The sequence below is a fragment of the Podarcis bocagei genome (genome assembly GCF_964188305.1).
Source record: "Podarcis bocagei genome assembly, chromosome: 2".
Lineage (NCBI taxonomy): Eukaryota > Metazoa > Chordata > Lepidosauria > Squamata > Lacertidae > Podarcis > Podarcis bocagei.
The window spans coordinates 68,917,780-68,936,345 of record NC_138126.1 but is presented as its reverse complement, the minus strand read 5'-3'; the positions used below and the strand labels follow the sequence as shown (position 1 = coordinate 68,936,345).

Sequence of the window (18,566 nt, the reverse complement as noted above, 5' to 3'; positions counted from 1 at the left end):
TAAGTAGACTCAGAAGCAACAAAGCAGTCGGTTTAACAACATGCACAAGCATGCAGAAGTATCAGCACTCCCCCACATGGTAACAATGCTAACTGCATCGTTCCACATAAATCAGAACTTAGCTGGGGGCACATAAACAAACTATGTGCATATAAAATGGACTACCTAATCACTTTCCATTTTCAATACAGCTGCCCTTATTATGGATTACAAAACTACAGTCATGGTGTGCAACAATACATGTAAACTCCCAAAACAGAAACCACCTCTTTACTGTATATTAATTGAAAATGTCTGGATGGTAGAACTCTTTATTCTAGGACTTGCAATACTGTCATTAATATGATGGCATTTAAAAACACCAGAATACTATTTTGGGGCGGGGAGTCTCTGGTATCTTATTTCCAATGTATCTGGAATCACAGAAACATGATTTAGCATGGAGTGCACCAGTTTGAGCAGAGGCGAAGATCAGGGAGTATCATTTCATCATTTTCAATTTCCAGCCTTGCGGGGGAAAGGCAGAAATAAATAAATGCCTTTGCACGTGTGGTTTTATTTCAAGAATATATATTTTAAAGTGTGCATTTCTCACCTGGGCATCCGCCTGAGCTTTAGCAAGGTCCTCTCCTCCTTCATCACGGGCCCCCTGTGTCCAAACATTGAAAGTAGTGAATAAAGGTGCAAAAAGCATCTGTAAAAATGACTAGAAGCAAGTCTGACACCAGCAGGCAGCATCCTCAGGCAACTGGAGCTCCTGAGGATGCTCCAACTGGATGCTGTAACAATTGGGCCCCAATGCACAGGAGCAGTGTTTTGTCGCTTCATGCCTTATGGACAACCACAATGGCATCTAGCTGATGCTGACAGAGCTGCTATCACTATCACCGCTGCCACCATCCATCTCTAGTATGCCCCATCCACCTACCACTCTTGTCCTGTGGAAATAACTAATGGCAGGAGGAAGATGGGTGCTGCGTACCATTCAAAACGTGGGGGTCTCACGTGCTGCTTTAATTCTAGACACAAGGCAACCGCAACATCATGGCTAGCAATTTGCAAAATGTGATGCATATTACAGTGGGGCAGCAAAAAACCCAACAACCTAGCTTTACAAAAAGGAGGTGGTGGTCCGCAACAGTGCAGAGACAGGCAGAACAACGTAAACCAGCCTTCAAATTCCAAGTACGTTGCCAGGTTTTTCATTCAGTCGGGTCTCCTGTGACTTTTAACGCATGCAAAACAGGCAGAAATCATCACAGGTTTCCCTATCATAGTGTTGGAAGGGGCCCCCATTGCCATCTGGTCAACCGTCCCCCATACCACTAATAAAGCATCCCTGACAGCTTACGTATCCGAAAATATATAACAAAGGAGAGTTCGCTACCTTTCAAGGCAGCTTGAGCAGCTCATACAGTCAGAATTGCTCTTCCAGACCACCACCACCCCTTGCAATTTGAACCCAAAGGTTCAGATTCTGTCCTCTGTAGTAACAGAAAACCAATTCACTAATAATAAAAATAAAAATGGGTTTCCCCAGCCACTCTGAGCAGCTTCCAACAAAATATTAAAATACAATGGTCTGTTAAACATTAAAAGCTTCCCTAAACAGGGCTGCCTTCAGATGTCTTCTAAAAGTCTGGTAGTTTTCTCTCTCTTTGACATCTGGTGGGAGGGCGTTCCACAGGGCGGGTACCACTACTGAGAAGGCCCTCTGCCTGGTTCCCTGTAACTTGGCTTCTCGCAGCGAGGGAACTGCCAGAAGGCCCTCGGCACTGGACCTTAGTGTCCGGGCAGAACGATGGGGGTGGAGACACTCCTTCACTCCATCAAAGAAGCAACTACCTGGCTGTCATATCACCCTTAATCATCTCTTCCCCAGGCTAAGCACAGCCAACTCCTTCAACCACTTCTATCCACCTTTGTGTCAGGAAACAGTTCAGTGGTTTCTACTTGTCCTGTTATTTGTGAGGCATGCAGGAGAGAGTCCTTACCAGAGCCAGAGAGATGAGGATCCTTTTGAAATGCCCCGAAGTGTCAGAACTCAGTGCATCTTCCAAAGACTTACTGTAGGCTGAAAAAAGAGTAGAGGAAGACATCATAATGGGGGTATTAAAAACATATGGCAGAGGACTGATCCTCATCCTACCTCCCACCTGAAGATTGGTTTTGGACATTTTGTCTTTCCTAATTGTGATCATTGTATACTCACTTATTGGCATATGGATGCACAAAGGCCTCATCTTCACAGGAAACATGGGGGCAAATCTCTCTGTCTCTCTCTCTCTCTCCCTCCCCCCCCATACACACAGTGTGTGTTTATAAGTCCACCAATTCCTTAAAGAGGGGTCCTGCACCTCAGAGAACTTTACCGTCTTTATATGCTGTGTTAATTGCTTGGATCTCCTGGTTGTTCCGAGTGGCCAAAATTTCAATGAGAACACTTTCATCAGTTCCAGCCCCCTGAAAGGATTATAAAGATACATGACAGTTGTTAGAATATAATTCAGAGTATCTACAAGCAGGCCATCTATTTTATTTTATTTTACAGTGGGGGGAAAGCACTGTCTAGAAGGGACTACATTTCTGGATGAAAGGCATCTCACTGCTGGGGAATACCAGCCCTTGAGCTCACAGGGACCTCCAGAAACCCACTGCAACTCCTCAATAAAAGGAGGGTGGTTCACGGCTTAGTTAGCTAGAACTGGAATCAGGAACAGCGGGTTATGCAGTCTCACAAGGGCTGAAGAATCTCCTTGAGGGAAAAGCAGAGTAGGGGGTTCCCTACCTCCCTTTCTCCTCATGGAGACCTGAGTCCTGGAACTAGCTTTTTTTGCGGGGGGTGGGGGTGGATTCCATACTGTTTGATGAGGGTGAGTACCAAAAGGGAATTCCCAGTTTTAGGTTTCCCGCGTTCTGTGGGGAATCATGCTGCAAACCAGGGCTATGTGACTCTGATCCTCTATGGTTTGTAGCCCCCAGGGCAACAAGTGGACTTCCAGTTTCCCCCTGTCAAACAAGCCTGCTTGTTCTGGATCTATACTGTTGACACACTTGGGACAGTTTCAACTTGGCCTGCTCCTTACGCATCATTATGTCTTTTGAGTACCAAAGCAAGGCAAAAGTTTCCTTTCTATCTCACTGACGCTTAAAAAGTATCAGGCGAGTTTCCATTCACAGAACCTAAATCAGAAAGGGGGGCCTTCCATGCACCCAGGGCCTGCTGTTATATAACGTTAAGCAATAGTCACATTTGGGTATATATATCTTACAAAGCTACAATACCTCCATAGCTTTCTTCAGTTGCTTGGCATCATACTGCGCTGGTGTCATCATTAGTCCAAGAATAACCTTCGCCAAGGGCCCCGATATTTCAGATTTCAGGTCAGCTATCAGGTCCTGTCATGGGAAACACAGATCTGAAACCCTGAAGGACTGCTGCCCATCAGGCAGGCAATACTGAGCTAAATGGATCAGTAGTTTTGATTTAACATTCACCCATGACAATGGGAATGGAGAATGGGTTTAACTCCTCTCTCCCTGCATTGTTTTCCTAAGCTAATAGTCTAAATTATCCTACATAGACACATAATTCTATGCTTTGCTCTACACAGGGCAAAGAGAAGGTTCAGAGGGATTTTCACTGGGAAAACAGCAAAGGCTGGAAAGGATAAAAACCCTCCACCCTCTCCAAGTACTTTGGCCTTGATCCACAACCCCATAAACACACATACAGTTATTCTATTCATTGCTTTTTCTTTTTTAAACAAGCAAACATTGGAATTCAGTTCCTGGATTTTCTACCATCTTGTCTAGTTACAAGTAATTAAAACAGTCAGCTGCTTGGGGTGGGGCTTTTGAATTAAAAGTGGAATATAAGCAAGCAACAGAAAGATGATGGGTGATATTGAACTAAGTTTTAGTCACAGCAGACCTGCTGAAATTAACATGACCATGTTAGGTCCATTAATTCCAATGAGTTTACTCTGCGTAAAACTTAGCTAAATACCACTCAATCCATTTTTGTGATGCGCTTTAATTTGCTGGAATCCTATGGGAAGAAGGATGGTTCAGAAATAAAATAACGGGTGAGATTTACCTAACGAATCCTATTAATGGAAACCTTCTGAAAGGACTTCTGCTTGTGCAACGGGCTTTCCCTCCTCTCTTTGCCCCACATGCCCCCCTCAGCTGGTTCTCTGGTGGGTCAAAAGAACCCCTAGAACAGCACAAGGGTGAAGAGAGGGGCATCATTTCATCTGGCAAGCCAATATGCATGTGCAGATACAATGATTAGGAGAGTTGAATTTCTTCCATAGATTATAATAAGAATGCCAAATTCCTGCTTTTAAAAAGGGATTTATTTATTTTTTTAATGAAACATCTATGGACATTGGAGGAAACAGCAGCAGATGAAAGGAAAGTAGAAATAAATGGTGTTGGAGGAAAGACATACTGGGAAGAACAATAGAAAAATAGAGATAAAGCTCTAATTACCCGGCCATAATGAGACTTGTATGCTTGTATGATTTCTTGCCTCTGGGTGTTACTCCGCTGTGTGACAACCTCAATGATAGCATCTTCATCAGTGCCTGAAACCCAACGTAAATACACTATGAGTCATCCGGTTTTTGACAACTCATGAGACTTGACTCTGTTCAGAAATAGTATTTATACTTGACTCCCACATTTTATCTTGGGGAGCTACCAACTGACACAGTCCCACTGATACCAATCAAGGGGAGGGAAACTGTTCAAATGAGCATAACACCAAGTTGAGATTTTGCTATTCATTCACTGGCAAGAGCAAACATCTTTTCGGGGGGGGGGGGAGAAAAGGCCAATACAGTGGTGCCTCGCAAGACGAAAATAATCCGTTCCGCGAGTCTCTTCGTCTAGCGGTTTTTTCGTCTTGCGAAGCAACCCTATTAGCGGCTTAGTGGATTAGCGCTATTAGCGGTTTAGCGGCTATTAAAGGCTTAGCGGCTAAAAGGCTATTAGCGGCTTAGAAAAAGGGGGGGGAGCGAAAAAAATCGCAAGACTCGCAATACGTTTTCATCTTGCGAAGCAAGCCCATAGGGAAATTCGTCTTGAGAAGTGCATCGAAAAACGGAAAACCCTTTCGTCTAGCGGGTTTTTTGTCTTGCGAGGCATTCGTCTTGCGGGGCACCACTGTATTTTCCAGCTTTCTACAAATATGTGAATTTGCTTGTACCATTCCCTCTGCCATTTTGCAAATCGTAAAAATTTGGATGCCCAAATGACCCTGCACAACAAACCAAAGGAACTATAGGCAGTAAACTTGGGTCTCACTCTGTTTAGGCTGAACCAAGATACACAAGAGCACAGAGATTTCTTCTTAACAGCCCTTATACTACATCTTATAGATGTAGTGGTGCCTAGATACCATGTGGAGGATGCTTAAAGTAAATTGCCTCCAATGGTGGACAACTCCATGCTGCAGGAGGCATTATTTTCTTTTCCAAATAAAAAATAGGCCACACAGCCAAAATTAAGGGATGCCATAGAATATCAAGACCATCCCTTGTAATTGTCTAAGAGAGCGGTTGGTTACCAAATACAAAAGAAAGGCCATACATATATATGTTTAGCATCTCTCACCAGAGAATTGGTCCATTGAACTATAACGGGAATCATTGAAATGATAACACAATCCACTAGATATTTCATTTCATCACAGAGCAATGAGCGAAAGGAGGTAAGAAGTCTCCTCCCCAGTCTTGAAGGGAGTTGCTCTGGAGACGTATCTTGTAGAACAGCATTTCCCAACTTGGTGCCTTTCAGAGGTTTCGTACTATAATGCCCATCATCCCTCTTGACAATGTTGGCTTGGACTGCTGGGAGTTGTAGTCCAATAACATCTGGAGGGTACTTTGTTGGAGAAGGCCAGTGTTTAAAACACATTTAAAAAGTGTTTCAGGTAGGACAGATCTCAGTAAAGAAATCTGGACTTTTAAGACCCTCTGAATTTCCCCCCATCCTGCAAGCCTATATATTTTGCACAAGATACAGGAGACTGATTTTCCTCACAGTGCATGAATGGCAAAACTCCTTTGCAAAGCCTTACATACCAAAACCTTTCATGGCTTTCCTTAGTACTTTTGCATCACCATCAGCATTGAAATCTGCAGCTGGATAAATGGTTCCTTTCAGCTACAGAAAAACAGAAACAGAAGTTTTGGTTAAAACTATGCCTACTGAAGGGAAAGGGGGAACCAGCAGAAAGTTAAGGGCAAAGCAGCTATCAGGGATAGAGCAAGCTGGGAAGTTAAAAATCCTCTTGTTAATAAAAAGAAAAATAGCCAAGCCAGGGGGAAAGCATCGGAGTAATGGCAAAAAAGAATCTCCTAAAAAGGGCTATTGCTTTCCAGAGAAAGAAGGTGTGAAAAATAATAAAAAAGAAAAGAGACAGCATCTAGACACTTTTCATCCCCATGCATTTTCCAAAGTTAGGGGTTGGGAGAGGATGTCCTCATTCAGGTCCCCATTTCCTAGTAGGGCAGCCTGGTGGCTTTTCTATGAACTGAGAACATGGTTCCCTCTTTCACATGCAGGGGAAGTAAGGTGAGTTCATACAGTCTGTTCCAGTTATGGCAGTTGCCACATTTTATCACTACCTCTTGCTTCCTGGCATTAAGCAACTGTATACCATGAGGAGAAAATAATCTGTGATGGCTACACAGTTAGTTAATAAAGTGATATCTGTAACTATCACATGAAACATGTGATGTGTGAATTCACCCTTTGAAAGAGATTAGTAGGTAACTCAGTATCTTGAATACTCCATAAAAAAGCAGAGTCTGCTTATAGCCAGATGTTGTTAAGAGGCACAGTGGATTGATTCCTTCAAGTTCAGCTCCATTAGCTTAAGGTAGGATGCATAAAGGATGTTTCTCTACCTTTTAGCATTGTACTTGCAGTCCTGAGACTGCACTGATGCACATCAGGGTAATGATACAGTAGGCACCTAACACAAAGCAACCTCATCAGGCTGTCCCCCTCCCTTTAATCATATCAGAATATTAGTAGAGAGCCATTTCATGCTAGTATGTATTGGGAAGCAACCAGAATCGCAAGGGAGTCAGTTCATAGACATTCACAAGACCAGGAGTAAGGAGGAAAGTTGCCATGAAGCCATATCTGTTAAAAATGCATGTTTTAAGGAGGTGTTTGGTTATAGTGGCAGCGCACTGAACAGGAAGGTTAACCAAGAGGCCTAGCAGAAAGGAGTCAGCAGCACGCAGAGTGAAGCAGCTGTGGTTTCGAGCCAGCAAAGGGCAGGCAGAAAAGGGGAGGAGCAGGTTCTGACCTCTATTTTGGCCCTTGCACTAAGCTCCCACATCTGATACGCCACCTGTGCAGCTTCAGGGAAGAACTCACCTGCAGCACTGAAAAGGGAGGGGATAGGACACAAGGTCTATGAACTTCATGGAGACACATGAACATACTATATAGGCCTTGAATTAGTCAGCTGGTGCCATTCTCACCCACTCACCCCAATGGGACAGAAGAAGAAAAGGTGTGGTTACACTTCTTCTTTGCATTTTAAATGGAATGCCCTGGCAATACCCAATTGCGTCCATTGCCATATCCCTACGCAGGATGGTACCAGCTTTATTGTGGTGCTGGGCCACTAGTGTGGGAACATCAGGAAGAACTTTCAGATAGTAAGAGCTGTTGACAGCGGCACAGACTCCCAAGAGAGATGGTGGACTCTCCTTCCTCGAAGGTTTTTAGGCAGAGGTTGGATGGCCACCTGGCTTAAGGGATTTAGTTGAGATTCCTGCATTGCAGGGGGTTGGACTAGATGACCCCCGAGGTCCCTTCCAACTCTACAATTCCATGATTCTATGGATGGAGGAGGGGCACATTTAACCATGACCATCAGTACACTTTGACCAGGAAGAAAAGGAAAGTATGATCCTCAGGGATATGCTGAAGTTGCCCATCCCAGATACAGACTCTCATAGGTTTACCAAAACGAGATTGAAAAACCCTTGTATGACAAACTTAGTGTAGGATGAAAAGGTTCTTTCCTATCCCAGTTTGAAAATATGCCTTTCAACATTGTCAGGAGGTCACTGTCAAATAAATATATATACCTTCTCTCCCTAAGTTTTTTCTTAAAGAGCTTTACTTGTATTCAAAGGAATCTGCACGGTGGTCGGATTTTAAAAATGCTTCCAGCTAAGAAAGACATGTTTTTCCCCCAGAAATTGAAGAGGAAATTATTCCTGTGTCCTATACATTTCTTAACTAATACATGAGTAGTATTTTCAAAAACAAAACCTGAGCATCTTTGCCAATGGAAAATTTCCCACTGTCTTTGCAGGTCTGTGGTAAACATAAAGATTAGCAGCATGACAAACTAGGGTGGATTTCCAAGACTATTGTTTTAACTCCTCAGGGGCTGGTACCCCACTCAAACAGTAAAACAGCTACTGACTAGCCTTGTTAAGAGAAATAAAAGTCACAGAGCAATGTTTAACTAGTAGTAGAGCTTACTCATCATCTCCCCCACACAGCTTCAGAAGCGCTTTTTTGTATTCACCAGATGTGTCACTCTGCAAAGGCAATAAAAGATGGTTGGTTTGAAATGCACATACACACAAGCACTCAAAGTATCAACTGTTATGGACAAGCCATCCACAAGACAAAAAAAATCCCCAGTTAAGGCGGCCTAAAGTGTTTGGCAATTCTCCCATACCCACAGCAGAGAGCACGAGATTCAAATCTGCAGCTTAAAACAGAGGGTTATGGGAACTCTTTGTTCTGTCCCCAGAAGCAAATACGTTACAACATGCAGAGCAAAGGCCAACTAGATGCCTGTGGGAAGCCTGGAAACAGGACCCAAGTTTTCTTCCATTTCATTGTTTCTTGAACTAGAATTTTGTTTAGAAAATGAAAGAGAAACTCCAAATCCTTTAGTCACATGAGGTGGATTCTTATAGAAAAGGGCAAATGAATGACAAAAACACCATCTAGGTTTCTCAGAAAGTAAAGGTTAGCTCAAGCAACTCTCTATGGGTGGGCAAGAGGCAGTCCTTCATCTACTGGCAGATTGCTGAGTGATTTGCAGTAGATTGGCAAGCGTTTCTCACTCCCAAAATTTGTTAACAACCCCCAAATTTTTTAAGGGCTACTGAAATGAAGCTTGGGAAAAACTAGGAATGAACTTTTGTGTGAATGATTACAAGGTCAGCCCTAGTACAGAAAACAAATTCCTGGCTTGATCATGTACTTACATTGAGGCACCCTGCTCCTGAATTTTATTTTATTTACTGTTACATTTATATCCCACCTTTACTCCAGGGAGTTCTTGCCATTTCCTCAGAGTTTTCATTCCACCCTCCCTTCTAAGCCACTATTTTTACACCTGACTCCACTGGTGGGTCTCAAGATTCCAGCGAAAAAACCACAAAGCAGATCCCACAATTCTGAAGTCTGTCCCTACATGCTCTAAGGCTATCCAAGCCTTTCTAGAGTGATTATATTTCCGAAGCATAATGTGAGGTATGAGAGATGGAGCAAGGAAATTCTGTTATGGAGCAGAAGGAAGGATTTTCCCCTCCCCTCATTTCTCCATTGTAGACCAGCTGCAAACCGGTATTTACCTCAATCATGTGATGCAGTGACTTCTCGTATTTAGTCCGGAATATCTCCCGGATGTCCAACATGTCAATCTCACTGCGTGACACCATGATCCGAATCAACGTGTTGTCCCTCGTTCCTAAGCCCTGAAACAGATCAACAAGGGTCACACAAAATATCCCAAAGTGGAGGTGGGTGGAAATCAGGGTTTGCTTAAAAACATTAATGAACACAAGCACTGTTCCACCATCTTTTGCTCATATTTTTGATGTACATTGCCCTGGGCTCTTTTTTGAGGAATGTGATCCAATGAATGAATGAATGAATGAATCTGCTTTGAACAAAGTCCAAATGCGGAGGCCTAAGCACTTTGAAGGTACTTGGACCTCTTTTGGGTCAAGCTGCGTCTTCCCTGAAGTGGAGCTGTCATATAGTTCTGGATCCTTTGGACTTTGATGGCTGCCCTCTGACAGCCTGAGAACAATCCCTGGTAATGCTGACAATGAAGGTGGGTATCAGAACAGCTGTTGCTCCAATGGCCCATGGTGGGGAGTGAGCTTTCTCTCTCCCAGCCATTTTACAGGAAGTGGGTTGATTCTACCCCCTATGCCTCTATCAGGGTTTTTTTACACAGAGTACTAAGAAAGCCTGTATCACCAAAAAGTGTTCCCCACTATGAAGGACACTGGAGATGAAAGGCTAATTCTAGAAATGCTGTATGTTTGTAGTGAAAGATCTCTGATATCCATATTACTCAAATATCATTAGAGGGGAAATTGGGGGGGGGGGACGACTACTGTCAATGGACAGTTATCTCCAGAGGCTAAATGCAAGTTAGATAGGTGGGAATTTAAGCCAGGACCAAAGTGGCAGAGAAAGGTCTAAGCCCCTGCCCTCTACAGTCTCAATACTGACAAGCTGTTTTTAGAACAAAAACAAGACCAGTTAAATGAAGTAACATATTTAACACAACATCTATAATATGTACAGTGCAACATGTAGATGATCACAAAGCAGTCAAGAGGGGGAGAAATCCACTGTCCAAGGCTCCTGGAATGCTTCTCACCTTCATGGCTTTGAAGAGCCTGTCTGCAAAATACTCTGCTGTACTCCGGATATTCTTCACTGTGGAATGAAGAATCAGGAGAAAGTGTTAACTAGAGGCTCATGCTCCCTGCCTGTTGCCTAGCAAAATGTGATCGCTTCCTTAGCCCTTCAAAACCTGGGCTGAGACACAAAAATGAAAATGCTTTGGAATATTCAGAGAACACAAATGAGACCTGTAAGAAAATTACGCAGTGCGGATTGCTCCTGTTCCGGGTTCCAGCGAGTCAGCCAGACCCTCCTACTGGAAACTCCATTCCATCCCTACCTCTAGTTCTCTGTTCTGCTCCCCAACACTCTTTACCATTCCATGCTGACAAGATCAGTTCTGCCTCTCATCCTTCCAGCACACCTTAGATACTGAAAAGTCTCATCCCTTAAATCAAGTCATGTGCCTAATCCAGAGCTGAAGTTCAGAGCTAAAGAAAATTTAGGAGTCTGCCTTTTTTTAAAGCACACCCAACATCAACTGGGTTAGCAAAGACCTTGACATTTTTAATTCTGAATTGACCCACAGGTTTAGGCTGAAAGGGTCTGACCTTCGGAGTCACTTCTAGTCTGCCACACCACTTCAAATAACAAGATCTGACCCACTTACCTACAGCTAGCATCAGTTTTTCAAAGTCTCCAGACAGCTCTCCCCGGATGCTCACTTCAATGGGCTTGCCAGAGATCTTCAGATACTCATCAAAGACTGAAAAGAAAGCATAGGCATAGGAGAGGGATAGTCTCGCACGCACTGACCTCTGGTTCACTGCTGTGCCCAAAGAAGGCTGCACTCTATGTCAACCAACAGTCAATGCCACTGAACTGCCATGCCTTAAAAATATTTACAAGTATTCCAATGACAATAGTTTTCAAATTAAACTTTGGATTTGTTTGAATGTGGCATTTAAACCACAATGGATGCATTTGCAGGAAATAATAATCCAAGAACCTTGGCTTCCCACAGACATCTGGTTGGTTTGCTGGACTGATCCAGCAGGGCTTGTCTTGGCTTACTAAATCATACTGTGCTGGTGCATGCAGCCTAATCACTCCCTCGCTTATCTCATTTGTGTAAGCAGGGAAACAAGTCAGGAAGGGGATAGCTTAGCATTATGTCAGAATTTAAGATTATGGTTTGTTGTTAGGTTAAAGTTGCATCTGAAGCGGGAGTTGTAGTATGTTGCCCTTTAACATGTTTTCTCCCCCAACAAGCCAGGATCAACAGCTAGCCTTAAAACAAGGTTTGTTGTTAGTTTATAAATCTTGGTTTGTTAGGCATAAACAAGCCACAAACTCAGGTTCAGATGTAACTCTTAAGCTCTTTTCCTGATTTGTTTACCCACTTGCATGAAGAGGGAACTGACTGCAGGAGCACATTATGGCTCATTAAGTCAAGGTTCCTGTCTTATTATTACCTGCAAAGATGATCACTTAGGGGCCGCACTATTGAGTTTTCTGCTCAGCAGTGAGCTTCTCCCCTAATCAAATAATTCATCCAACAGAAAAAAGTGTTCTTAGGAGCCAAGGTAGCATTATAACCAAATTGCAAAGAACAACTCTGGCAGAACACATACAAGGCCTCATCAGTTATATAATTCAGCCACTAGAGGGCAAGTTTATGGACTCCTGTCCATCGTAACTAAGGGGTCTTGCCCTTGCCCCGCCGTTCCCCAACCTGGAGAAAACCACTCTTTAGCTCTCAATCAGAACAAATGTCAATCGGGTTTTCTCCGGATTGATGTTTGTGCCACTTTATCACTAAAGAATGGGTTTTCCCAGGGAAAGTGGAGGGCCAAGGGCAAAACTGCTCAGACTCATGTCTAGAAAGTGTGAGACAAGTGGAAAACCACTTGGACCTGGGCACGGGACAAGCAGATGTGTGGATGGGTCTTAACTGGTATGGACTCTGTGAAGACATGTGATGTTTGGCTAAAAAGAAGTGTAAGATGTGGTTTGTAACCTAGTATTTGAATGCAGTGCTCAAGCTCACCCATCCGAAGATGTTGCTTGCTTCGGCTTCCAAGAATGTAAATGAATTCGGCTTCATCTGTGCCCCATTTTGCTTCCCCAGCATCCAACAGATTCTTTTAGAAAGCACAAACACACACAAACACAACAGCAGCAGCTTAAAAACAGGGATCACCATGAAGAGGCAAGTATAAAAAAGTCGTTAACTTTGAAACTCTACAGGAATTTGTCTTAGAATAATGATGCATGCAACTCAAGAGGAAACTATTGGTGAATTCTCAAAAACAGTAAGCAAAATCTATCAGACTTATGCAATCAGCAAACCAAGCAATAATAGGATGTTATCACCGGGTCTTACTTTCAACTAGATGCATTAGGACATACTGGAAAGCTATTCAGTCTTTAACAAAACAAAAATCAAATTGTATTATTTACTACTAAAGCCTTGAGAAATATGTTCAGCCGGAGACTGCAATCTTAGTTCTGATCACATAACTTACAATACTTACAAGGAAACCACCACTCTGTGGTTCAAGTTGCTGGGGATATTTAGCTTTTATATCAAAGTACCATAAACACCAGTAATTTCTAAACAGGAGCTTTCATAATACCTACATCCCAACAAGTATGTGCAGAAGTCTTACAAAGTATTTGAAAGCAGAGCTGACTGCTTTCAGTGGTTCAATAGATGCAGTATTTTAGAACCAGAGACTCTACTTTGGATTCATAAACTATACATCAGTCCAGGAAATGATGAGTTCTCCAATTGGCTCAGGAAAGCATGAAATCCTTGACTGCAGATACCAGATAGGTGGAGAAAATGCACTGTTCAGATTTGAACCTCTCATGCTAGGAGATGTCATCCCAGGGGTGTCTGTTTTTAGGTCTATATAACTGATGCATTGGGTGTGTGCACGCAGAGAGAACTCATTTCAAAACCTGCAAGAATCACCTGGGCAATATATTGGCTAGGTTTTCAAGTATACCTATTTCCCCTAAATCTAGATTTGTACTAAGATGAAGCAAAGTTCATTCTTTGGATCATCATTAATTGGGCAAGGTATCAAGTAAATTGTACCAACCTGGGCATCTTGCTGGACTAAGTCTTCACTTACAACATCATCTTCTTCTCGGGTGCCCTGTAGAAAGGACAAGGAATTGAACCCATAGTACTGCAAAACATTTGAAGGGACAATACTGAGTGCAGGGGCCAACATACCTGAAGGAGGACGACAAGCATCTTCTTGAAGTGTCCCGAGGTGTCTGCTGCAACATCTTCCTCCAGGTCCCTCTCATATGCTATGGGAATGTTAAAAAAGAGAGAGAGAGATGAGTTATCAAAACCCATGGCAGAAAGGCATTCATTAGCAGTAGGACTAGAGGGGGGGAAAGGGGGTCAAAAAATAAGGGTCTGGAGAAGTGGGATATATTGAGGAGAATAAAGCAAGGCAATGGAAGTTGGATGCAGGGTTGAAATGAGACATGTGGCTGGGAGTTCGAGCACTTACATTTTTTAACTCTATTGGAATTTTTAAAACAAAATTATCCTAAGTTGTAAGGAGACTTAGGGCAGAAGAGATAAGTAGGTAAGCAGCCCAAAGCAGGACTTGCCCAAAGCAGGAAAGTGTTTATAAAAGATATAAATCCTTATAAACAAACAAAGATGGAGGAAGAAACTCATTTTATTTTATGTGCCAATTATATGATACATTCACAATCCTATGCATGCTTGCTCAGAAGCAAGTCCCACTGTGTTCAATAGTTTACTCTCTACTTCATCACGGATATCTTTAATTTTAGCTGGAGTCTGCTCAAAATCCAGGGAAATGTCACAGCCCCTACCATCTATACTCACCATCCTTGTAGGCCTCCACTAGAGCACGTATCTGCTGATTGGTCCTAGAAGCCAGGATCTCAATGAGGCACTTCTCATCAGTCCCAATACCCTGAGAGTAAGGAAAACAAGTCAGCCGTATGAAACGCAACACACTGCAACCCAAGAAAATGAAATAACCCATATAACCATCTCTGCAGATCAGTATGAGCTGAATGTACTCGCCAATGGAAAAATGATATTGAAAGGCACAGTGAAAAGAAGGCCACTGCTGTCATGTGCCCCAAAAGCAATGGCTAACCCTCTCTCCCCCTTTACCTTGAGAGCATCTTTGATTTCCTTGGCATCAAAGTATTCCAAGGGCCTCATTAGGCCCACAATCAGCCGTTCAAATTTCCCGGTGAGTTCATACTTCAGGTCTGCAATCAGGTCCTAATAAAATGGCAGAAAAGACAGAGGAGGAAGAGAGAGAAAATGAGATTGCTTCCTGGGTTCACTTTGTCAGAAGATGTCTCATTGGTCAGAATGGCCCTGTAGTCTAACAAGCAATTTCAAGGTTCAGAGTTCAAGGTTATTGTCAGAGCCAGGTCTACTTATTTTGCTAGATTAACACCCTTGTGGACAGAGCGGCAACAGGAAACTATGGCTTGTAGCCAAACAAGTAGTACTCAGAGAAGACCCACTGAAACTAATGGATCTAAGTTAGTTAAGTCCATCAATTTCAATGGTTCTCCTCCAACTATAACCAACATTGTCCTCATGTACACTGGGTTGTAGTCAATGATATATTTTATGCTGAATTTCTGCAATGAAACTGAAGTCAATACCACTGTTGCTACTAATAATTAATATAACCACTTTTCAAATTCAGATTAAATATTACAACACTTGTTTGAATGTTCAAACTACCCTATGAGGTAGTTCCCTATTATTCTCATTTTGCAGATTGGAGACACTTACCCAGGGCAACCTAATGTCTCTGTGACAAAGGCAGAATCCCAATACCGAGTAAAGGTCATCTAACTCAAAGACTGCCTTTCTTGCTACTGGATTACAGTGGTTCTCAATGAAATTATTTGAAAGCACACAATGGTTTGAGAGCAAGATAAAGAATTTGCTTACTAAAGGCATGTTATTATCTAGCAAAGTGCCACTTTGAGAGATTAAGGTTGTAGTGGGGGGTGGAGACAGAGAAATGGAACATCTTGGCTGAATGCACTTCACTATGGAAAGACCCTCGTAATTCTGAAATATTTTCCAACATCCCATTTCTACAGTGCTAAAGAAGCCATCTCACACTAGACTAATGGACACATATCTGTGCAGCAGTTCACAAATTCTGGCTTAGCAGGCAATCATTATTTGTGGTTGACACCAACTCCTCCTTGCCCCGCCCCTCCCCACCCCACTCTCAGCATGTCCCAGGGGACTCAGCAGTGGGAAATAATATTGCCTTTCACTTTGCCCTGGACAGAGACACAGCAAACTTTCTTCTCTCTGCCTCTCTTTAAAGTCCAGTACAAACAGATGCTAGATCCAACCTCTTTCTTGGAGTTCCTCCCCATCCCCTGCAGATTCATGGGTGAGCACTATCTAACATGACAGAACAAAGAAAGAAACTTCTCACAATCGGGGTTCTCTGCATCCCTATTCACACATTACAAACATGTAGGGAATGAATGAACTAAGGGATTGGGGCTGTACTGCTGCCCCCTCCTTAAAAGCATAAATGCCCTACATACATGTATTTTGTGAACAGGGCTTAAGATGTGTGGAAAATGTAGACAAGGGAAGGGTCTCTCTCTCTCTCTCTGCTGGGTGTGAAAGGTAAAGTTATCAGAATGAAGGATATGAGTACCACTGGCAAATCTGGCATCCAGCTTTGTGGACTTCCAAAAAGAAATTCATTTCTATGAATGTCCTTCTTGGTCCCTGTTGATCAAACCCATCTGTGCTGCAAAATACAGGCTTCTGGAACTCACTCACCCTCTGTCTCTCTTTGTGTGTGTGTTTGTGTGTAGTGGGTTTTAGGCAGTCAACACGGCCAGCAGGGTATCTTATGCCTAAAATAGTAGATTCGAGTTTCCCAAACAGAATGCTCAGGTAGGATGAACTCTAGTGTGTTCTCTGATCCCGTCACTTATGTCTGCCAGTGTTGTATAGGAGGGGTTCTGTGTTGCAAGGGAGGGATTCCATTCACATCCCAGTAAAGAGATATAGAATTAGGAGCCTGGTGCAAATTCTACCCTCCATGTTCCTCAGGCTGCTTCCTTTGAATTGCCCCATGCTGTGTCCAATTTTAGAATCTATGGATCACATCTGAAAGGTTTCCACTAACTGCATTCCCAAAAAGTCAAAGAGATTTTTCATTAATCTCCCCAGCCGAGATGAAACTTGCATGTGGTAGTTGCTTGCAAAACAGAACAATCCCTTCTCAAACTTACCTTGCCATAAAGAGCCTTGTATGCCTGGCAGATTTCATGTCTTTGCTTATTGCTTCTGGATGTTATTAGTTCAAGTATGGCTTCCTTGTCACTGCCTGCGGAAGACAAAGAGGATGAGTCATGCCTAAAACAGTAAAACCATACAGTTCCTATTAGAAACTATTATATATTTATTTATACCCTGACTCCCCCCCCCCCCCCGATGCAACTCCAGATAAAAATAGGGACCACAGAAAATATAGGAAAAATGAAGCCAAAATCCTGTTAATGTCACAGTAATTTTGAATTCAAGTGCACAGAAGACAACTGTTGCAGGACACATACCAAATCCCTTCATAGCATTATAGAGGGCCTCAGCATCCTGGTTGGCATCAAAATCTGGATAATCCTTCACTGAACCCCTGTATCTCCCAGCCTAGAAACAAAGAGAAAAAGGCAATGAGGCTGTTACCAATTAGGCGGCTCAATAAGGAAACAATATGCCATGTGCAGAATGTATACAATGATGGCACGTGGGAGGGCATGGCCAGCAGTTGCTCCACACTTGTGGAGTTCTTCCCCCTGAAGGATTTCACTACAGCCCAGAACAGAAAAATACAGACTCCAAAGCAGCCAGGTTTCAAGTTGCATCAGAGCACAGGTCAGCCAAGGTGGCTTAGCTGGCGTGAGCCAACAGATATTCTTTAAGCTGCCAAGGCCAGACCTAGGTAGGCATTTTGGAACTACGGTGTTTAATAATAATAATAATAATAATAATAATAATAATAATAATAATAATAATAATAATAATATCTTTATTGTCATTGCCCCCTCTTGGGAACAACGAAATTGCTTGGCTGCTCCATCCACCCAGGTAGGGCACTCCACACAAAATCAAAACAGCTATAAAAACACTAATTAAAACAATACAGTATAACACAGCAAGGAAGATTAGATGACTTTCAAAGTCCAGGCTTCCCATTCAGGGCCGAGATCGCTCTGGAGAAGAAGCTGTTCTTAAGACGACTCGTTCTTGTCTTCATCGTCCTGTATCTCCGTCCCGACGGCAAGAGCTCGAAGAGACAGTGACCAGGATGCGATGGATCTTTTACTATGTCCAGTGCCTTCCTATGGCACCTTGTGGCATAAATCTGCTCTAAGGTGGAGAGTGGGCAGCCAACAATGCTCTCTGCTGCCTTAACAACTCTGCACAACCCCAACCTGTCCTGGGTAGTACAGCTTCCGTACCACACACATAAGCCATAAGTGAGCACGCTCTCAATGGCACAGTGATAGAAGGCAAGCAGCAGTTTCTGTGGAAGATGGTTTTTCCTTAGAATTCTCAAAAAGTACAGTCTCTGCTGCGCCTTCTTCACAAGCCCCCTTGTGTTGACACTCCAGGACAGATCCTCTTGTAATTCAATGCCCAAAAATCTGAACGTTGTTACCCTCTCCACACAGACCCCATCAATCAAAAGTGGCTGGACATTGCTCTTCTGTCTCCTGAAGTCCACCACAAGCTCCTTTGTCTTCCTTGTATTTATGAGCAAGTTGTTAGCTCTGCACCACTCTGTCAGCCGCTCCACCTCATCTCTATAGTCCGTTTCACCCTCCCTTTCAGAGATGAGCCCAATCAC

At 43.0% G+C, this 18,566-nt stretch overlaps 1 protein-coding gene across 1 annotated transcript in view; it reads right to left on the bottom strand.

The window, feature by feature from the left end:
- ANXA6 (annexin A6) overlaps positions 1-18,566 on the bottom strand; it is a 37,687-nt gene that overhangs the window by 5,711 nt on the left and 13,410 nt on the right. Inside the window, exons 3-20 of the mRNA XM_081180749.1 lie at positions 17,275-17,365; positions 16,951-17,045; positions 14,825-14,938; positions 14,528-14,618; positions 13,892-13,971; positions 13,755-13,811; positions 12,695-12,788; positions 11,315-11,410; positions 10,679-10,737; positions 9,636-9,758; positions 8,527-8,585; positions 7,331-7,409; positions 6,093-6,174; positions 4,498-4,592; positions 3,286-3,399; positions 2,373-2,463; positions 1,995-2,074; positions 596-649 (exon numbers count right to left, since the gene is read on the bottom strand). Coding sequence (XP_081036875.1) covers positions 596-649; positions 1,995-2,074; positions 2,373-2,463; positions 3,286-3,399; positions 4,498-4,592; positions 6,093-6,174; positions 7,331-7,409; positions 8,527-8,585; positions 9,636-9,758; positions 10,679-10,737; positions 11,315-11,410; positions 12,695-12,788; positions 13,755-13,811; positions 13,892-13,971; positions 14,528-14,618; positions 14,825-14,938; positions 16,951-17,045; positions 17,275-17,365 — 1,554 coding nt within the window. The remainder of the gene's footprint in view (positions 1-595; positions 650-1,994; positions 2,075-2,372; positions 2,464-3,285; positions 3,400-4,497; positions 4,593-6,092; positions 6,175-7,330; positions 7,410-8,526; positions 8,586-9,635; positions 9,759-10,678; positions 10,738-11,314; positions 11,411-12,694; positions 12,789-13,754; positions 13,812-13,891; positions 13,972-14,527; positions 14,619-14,824; positions 14,939-16,950; positions 17,046-17,274; positions 17,366-18,566) is intronic.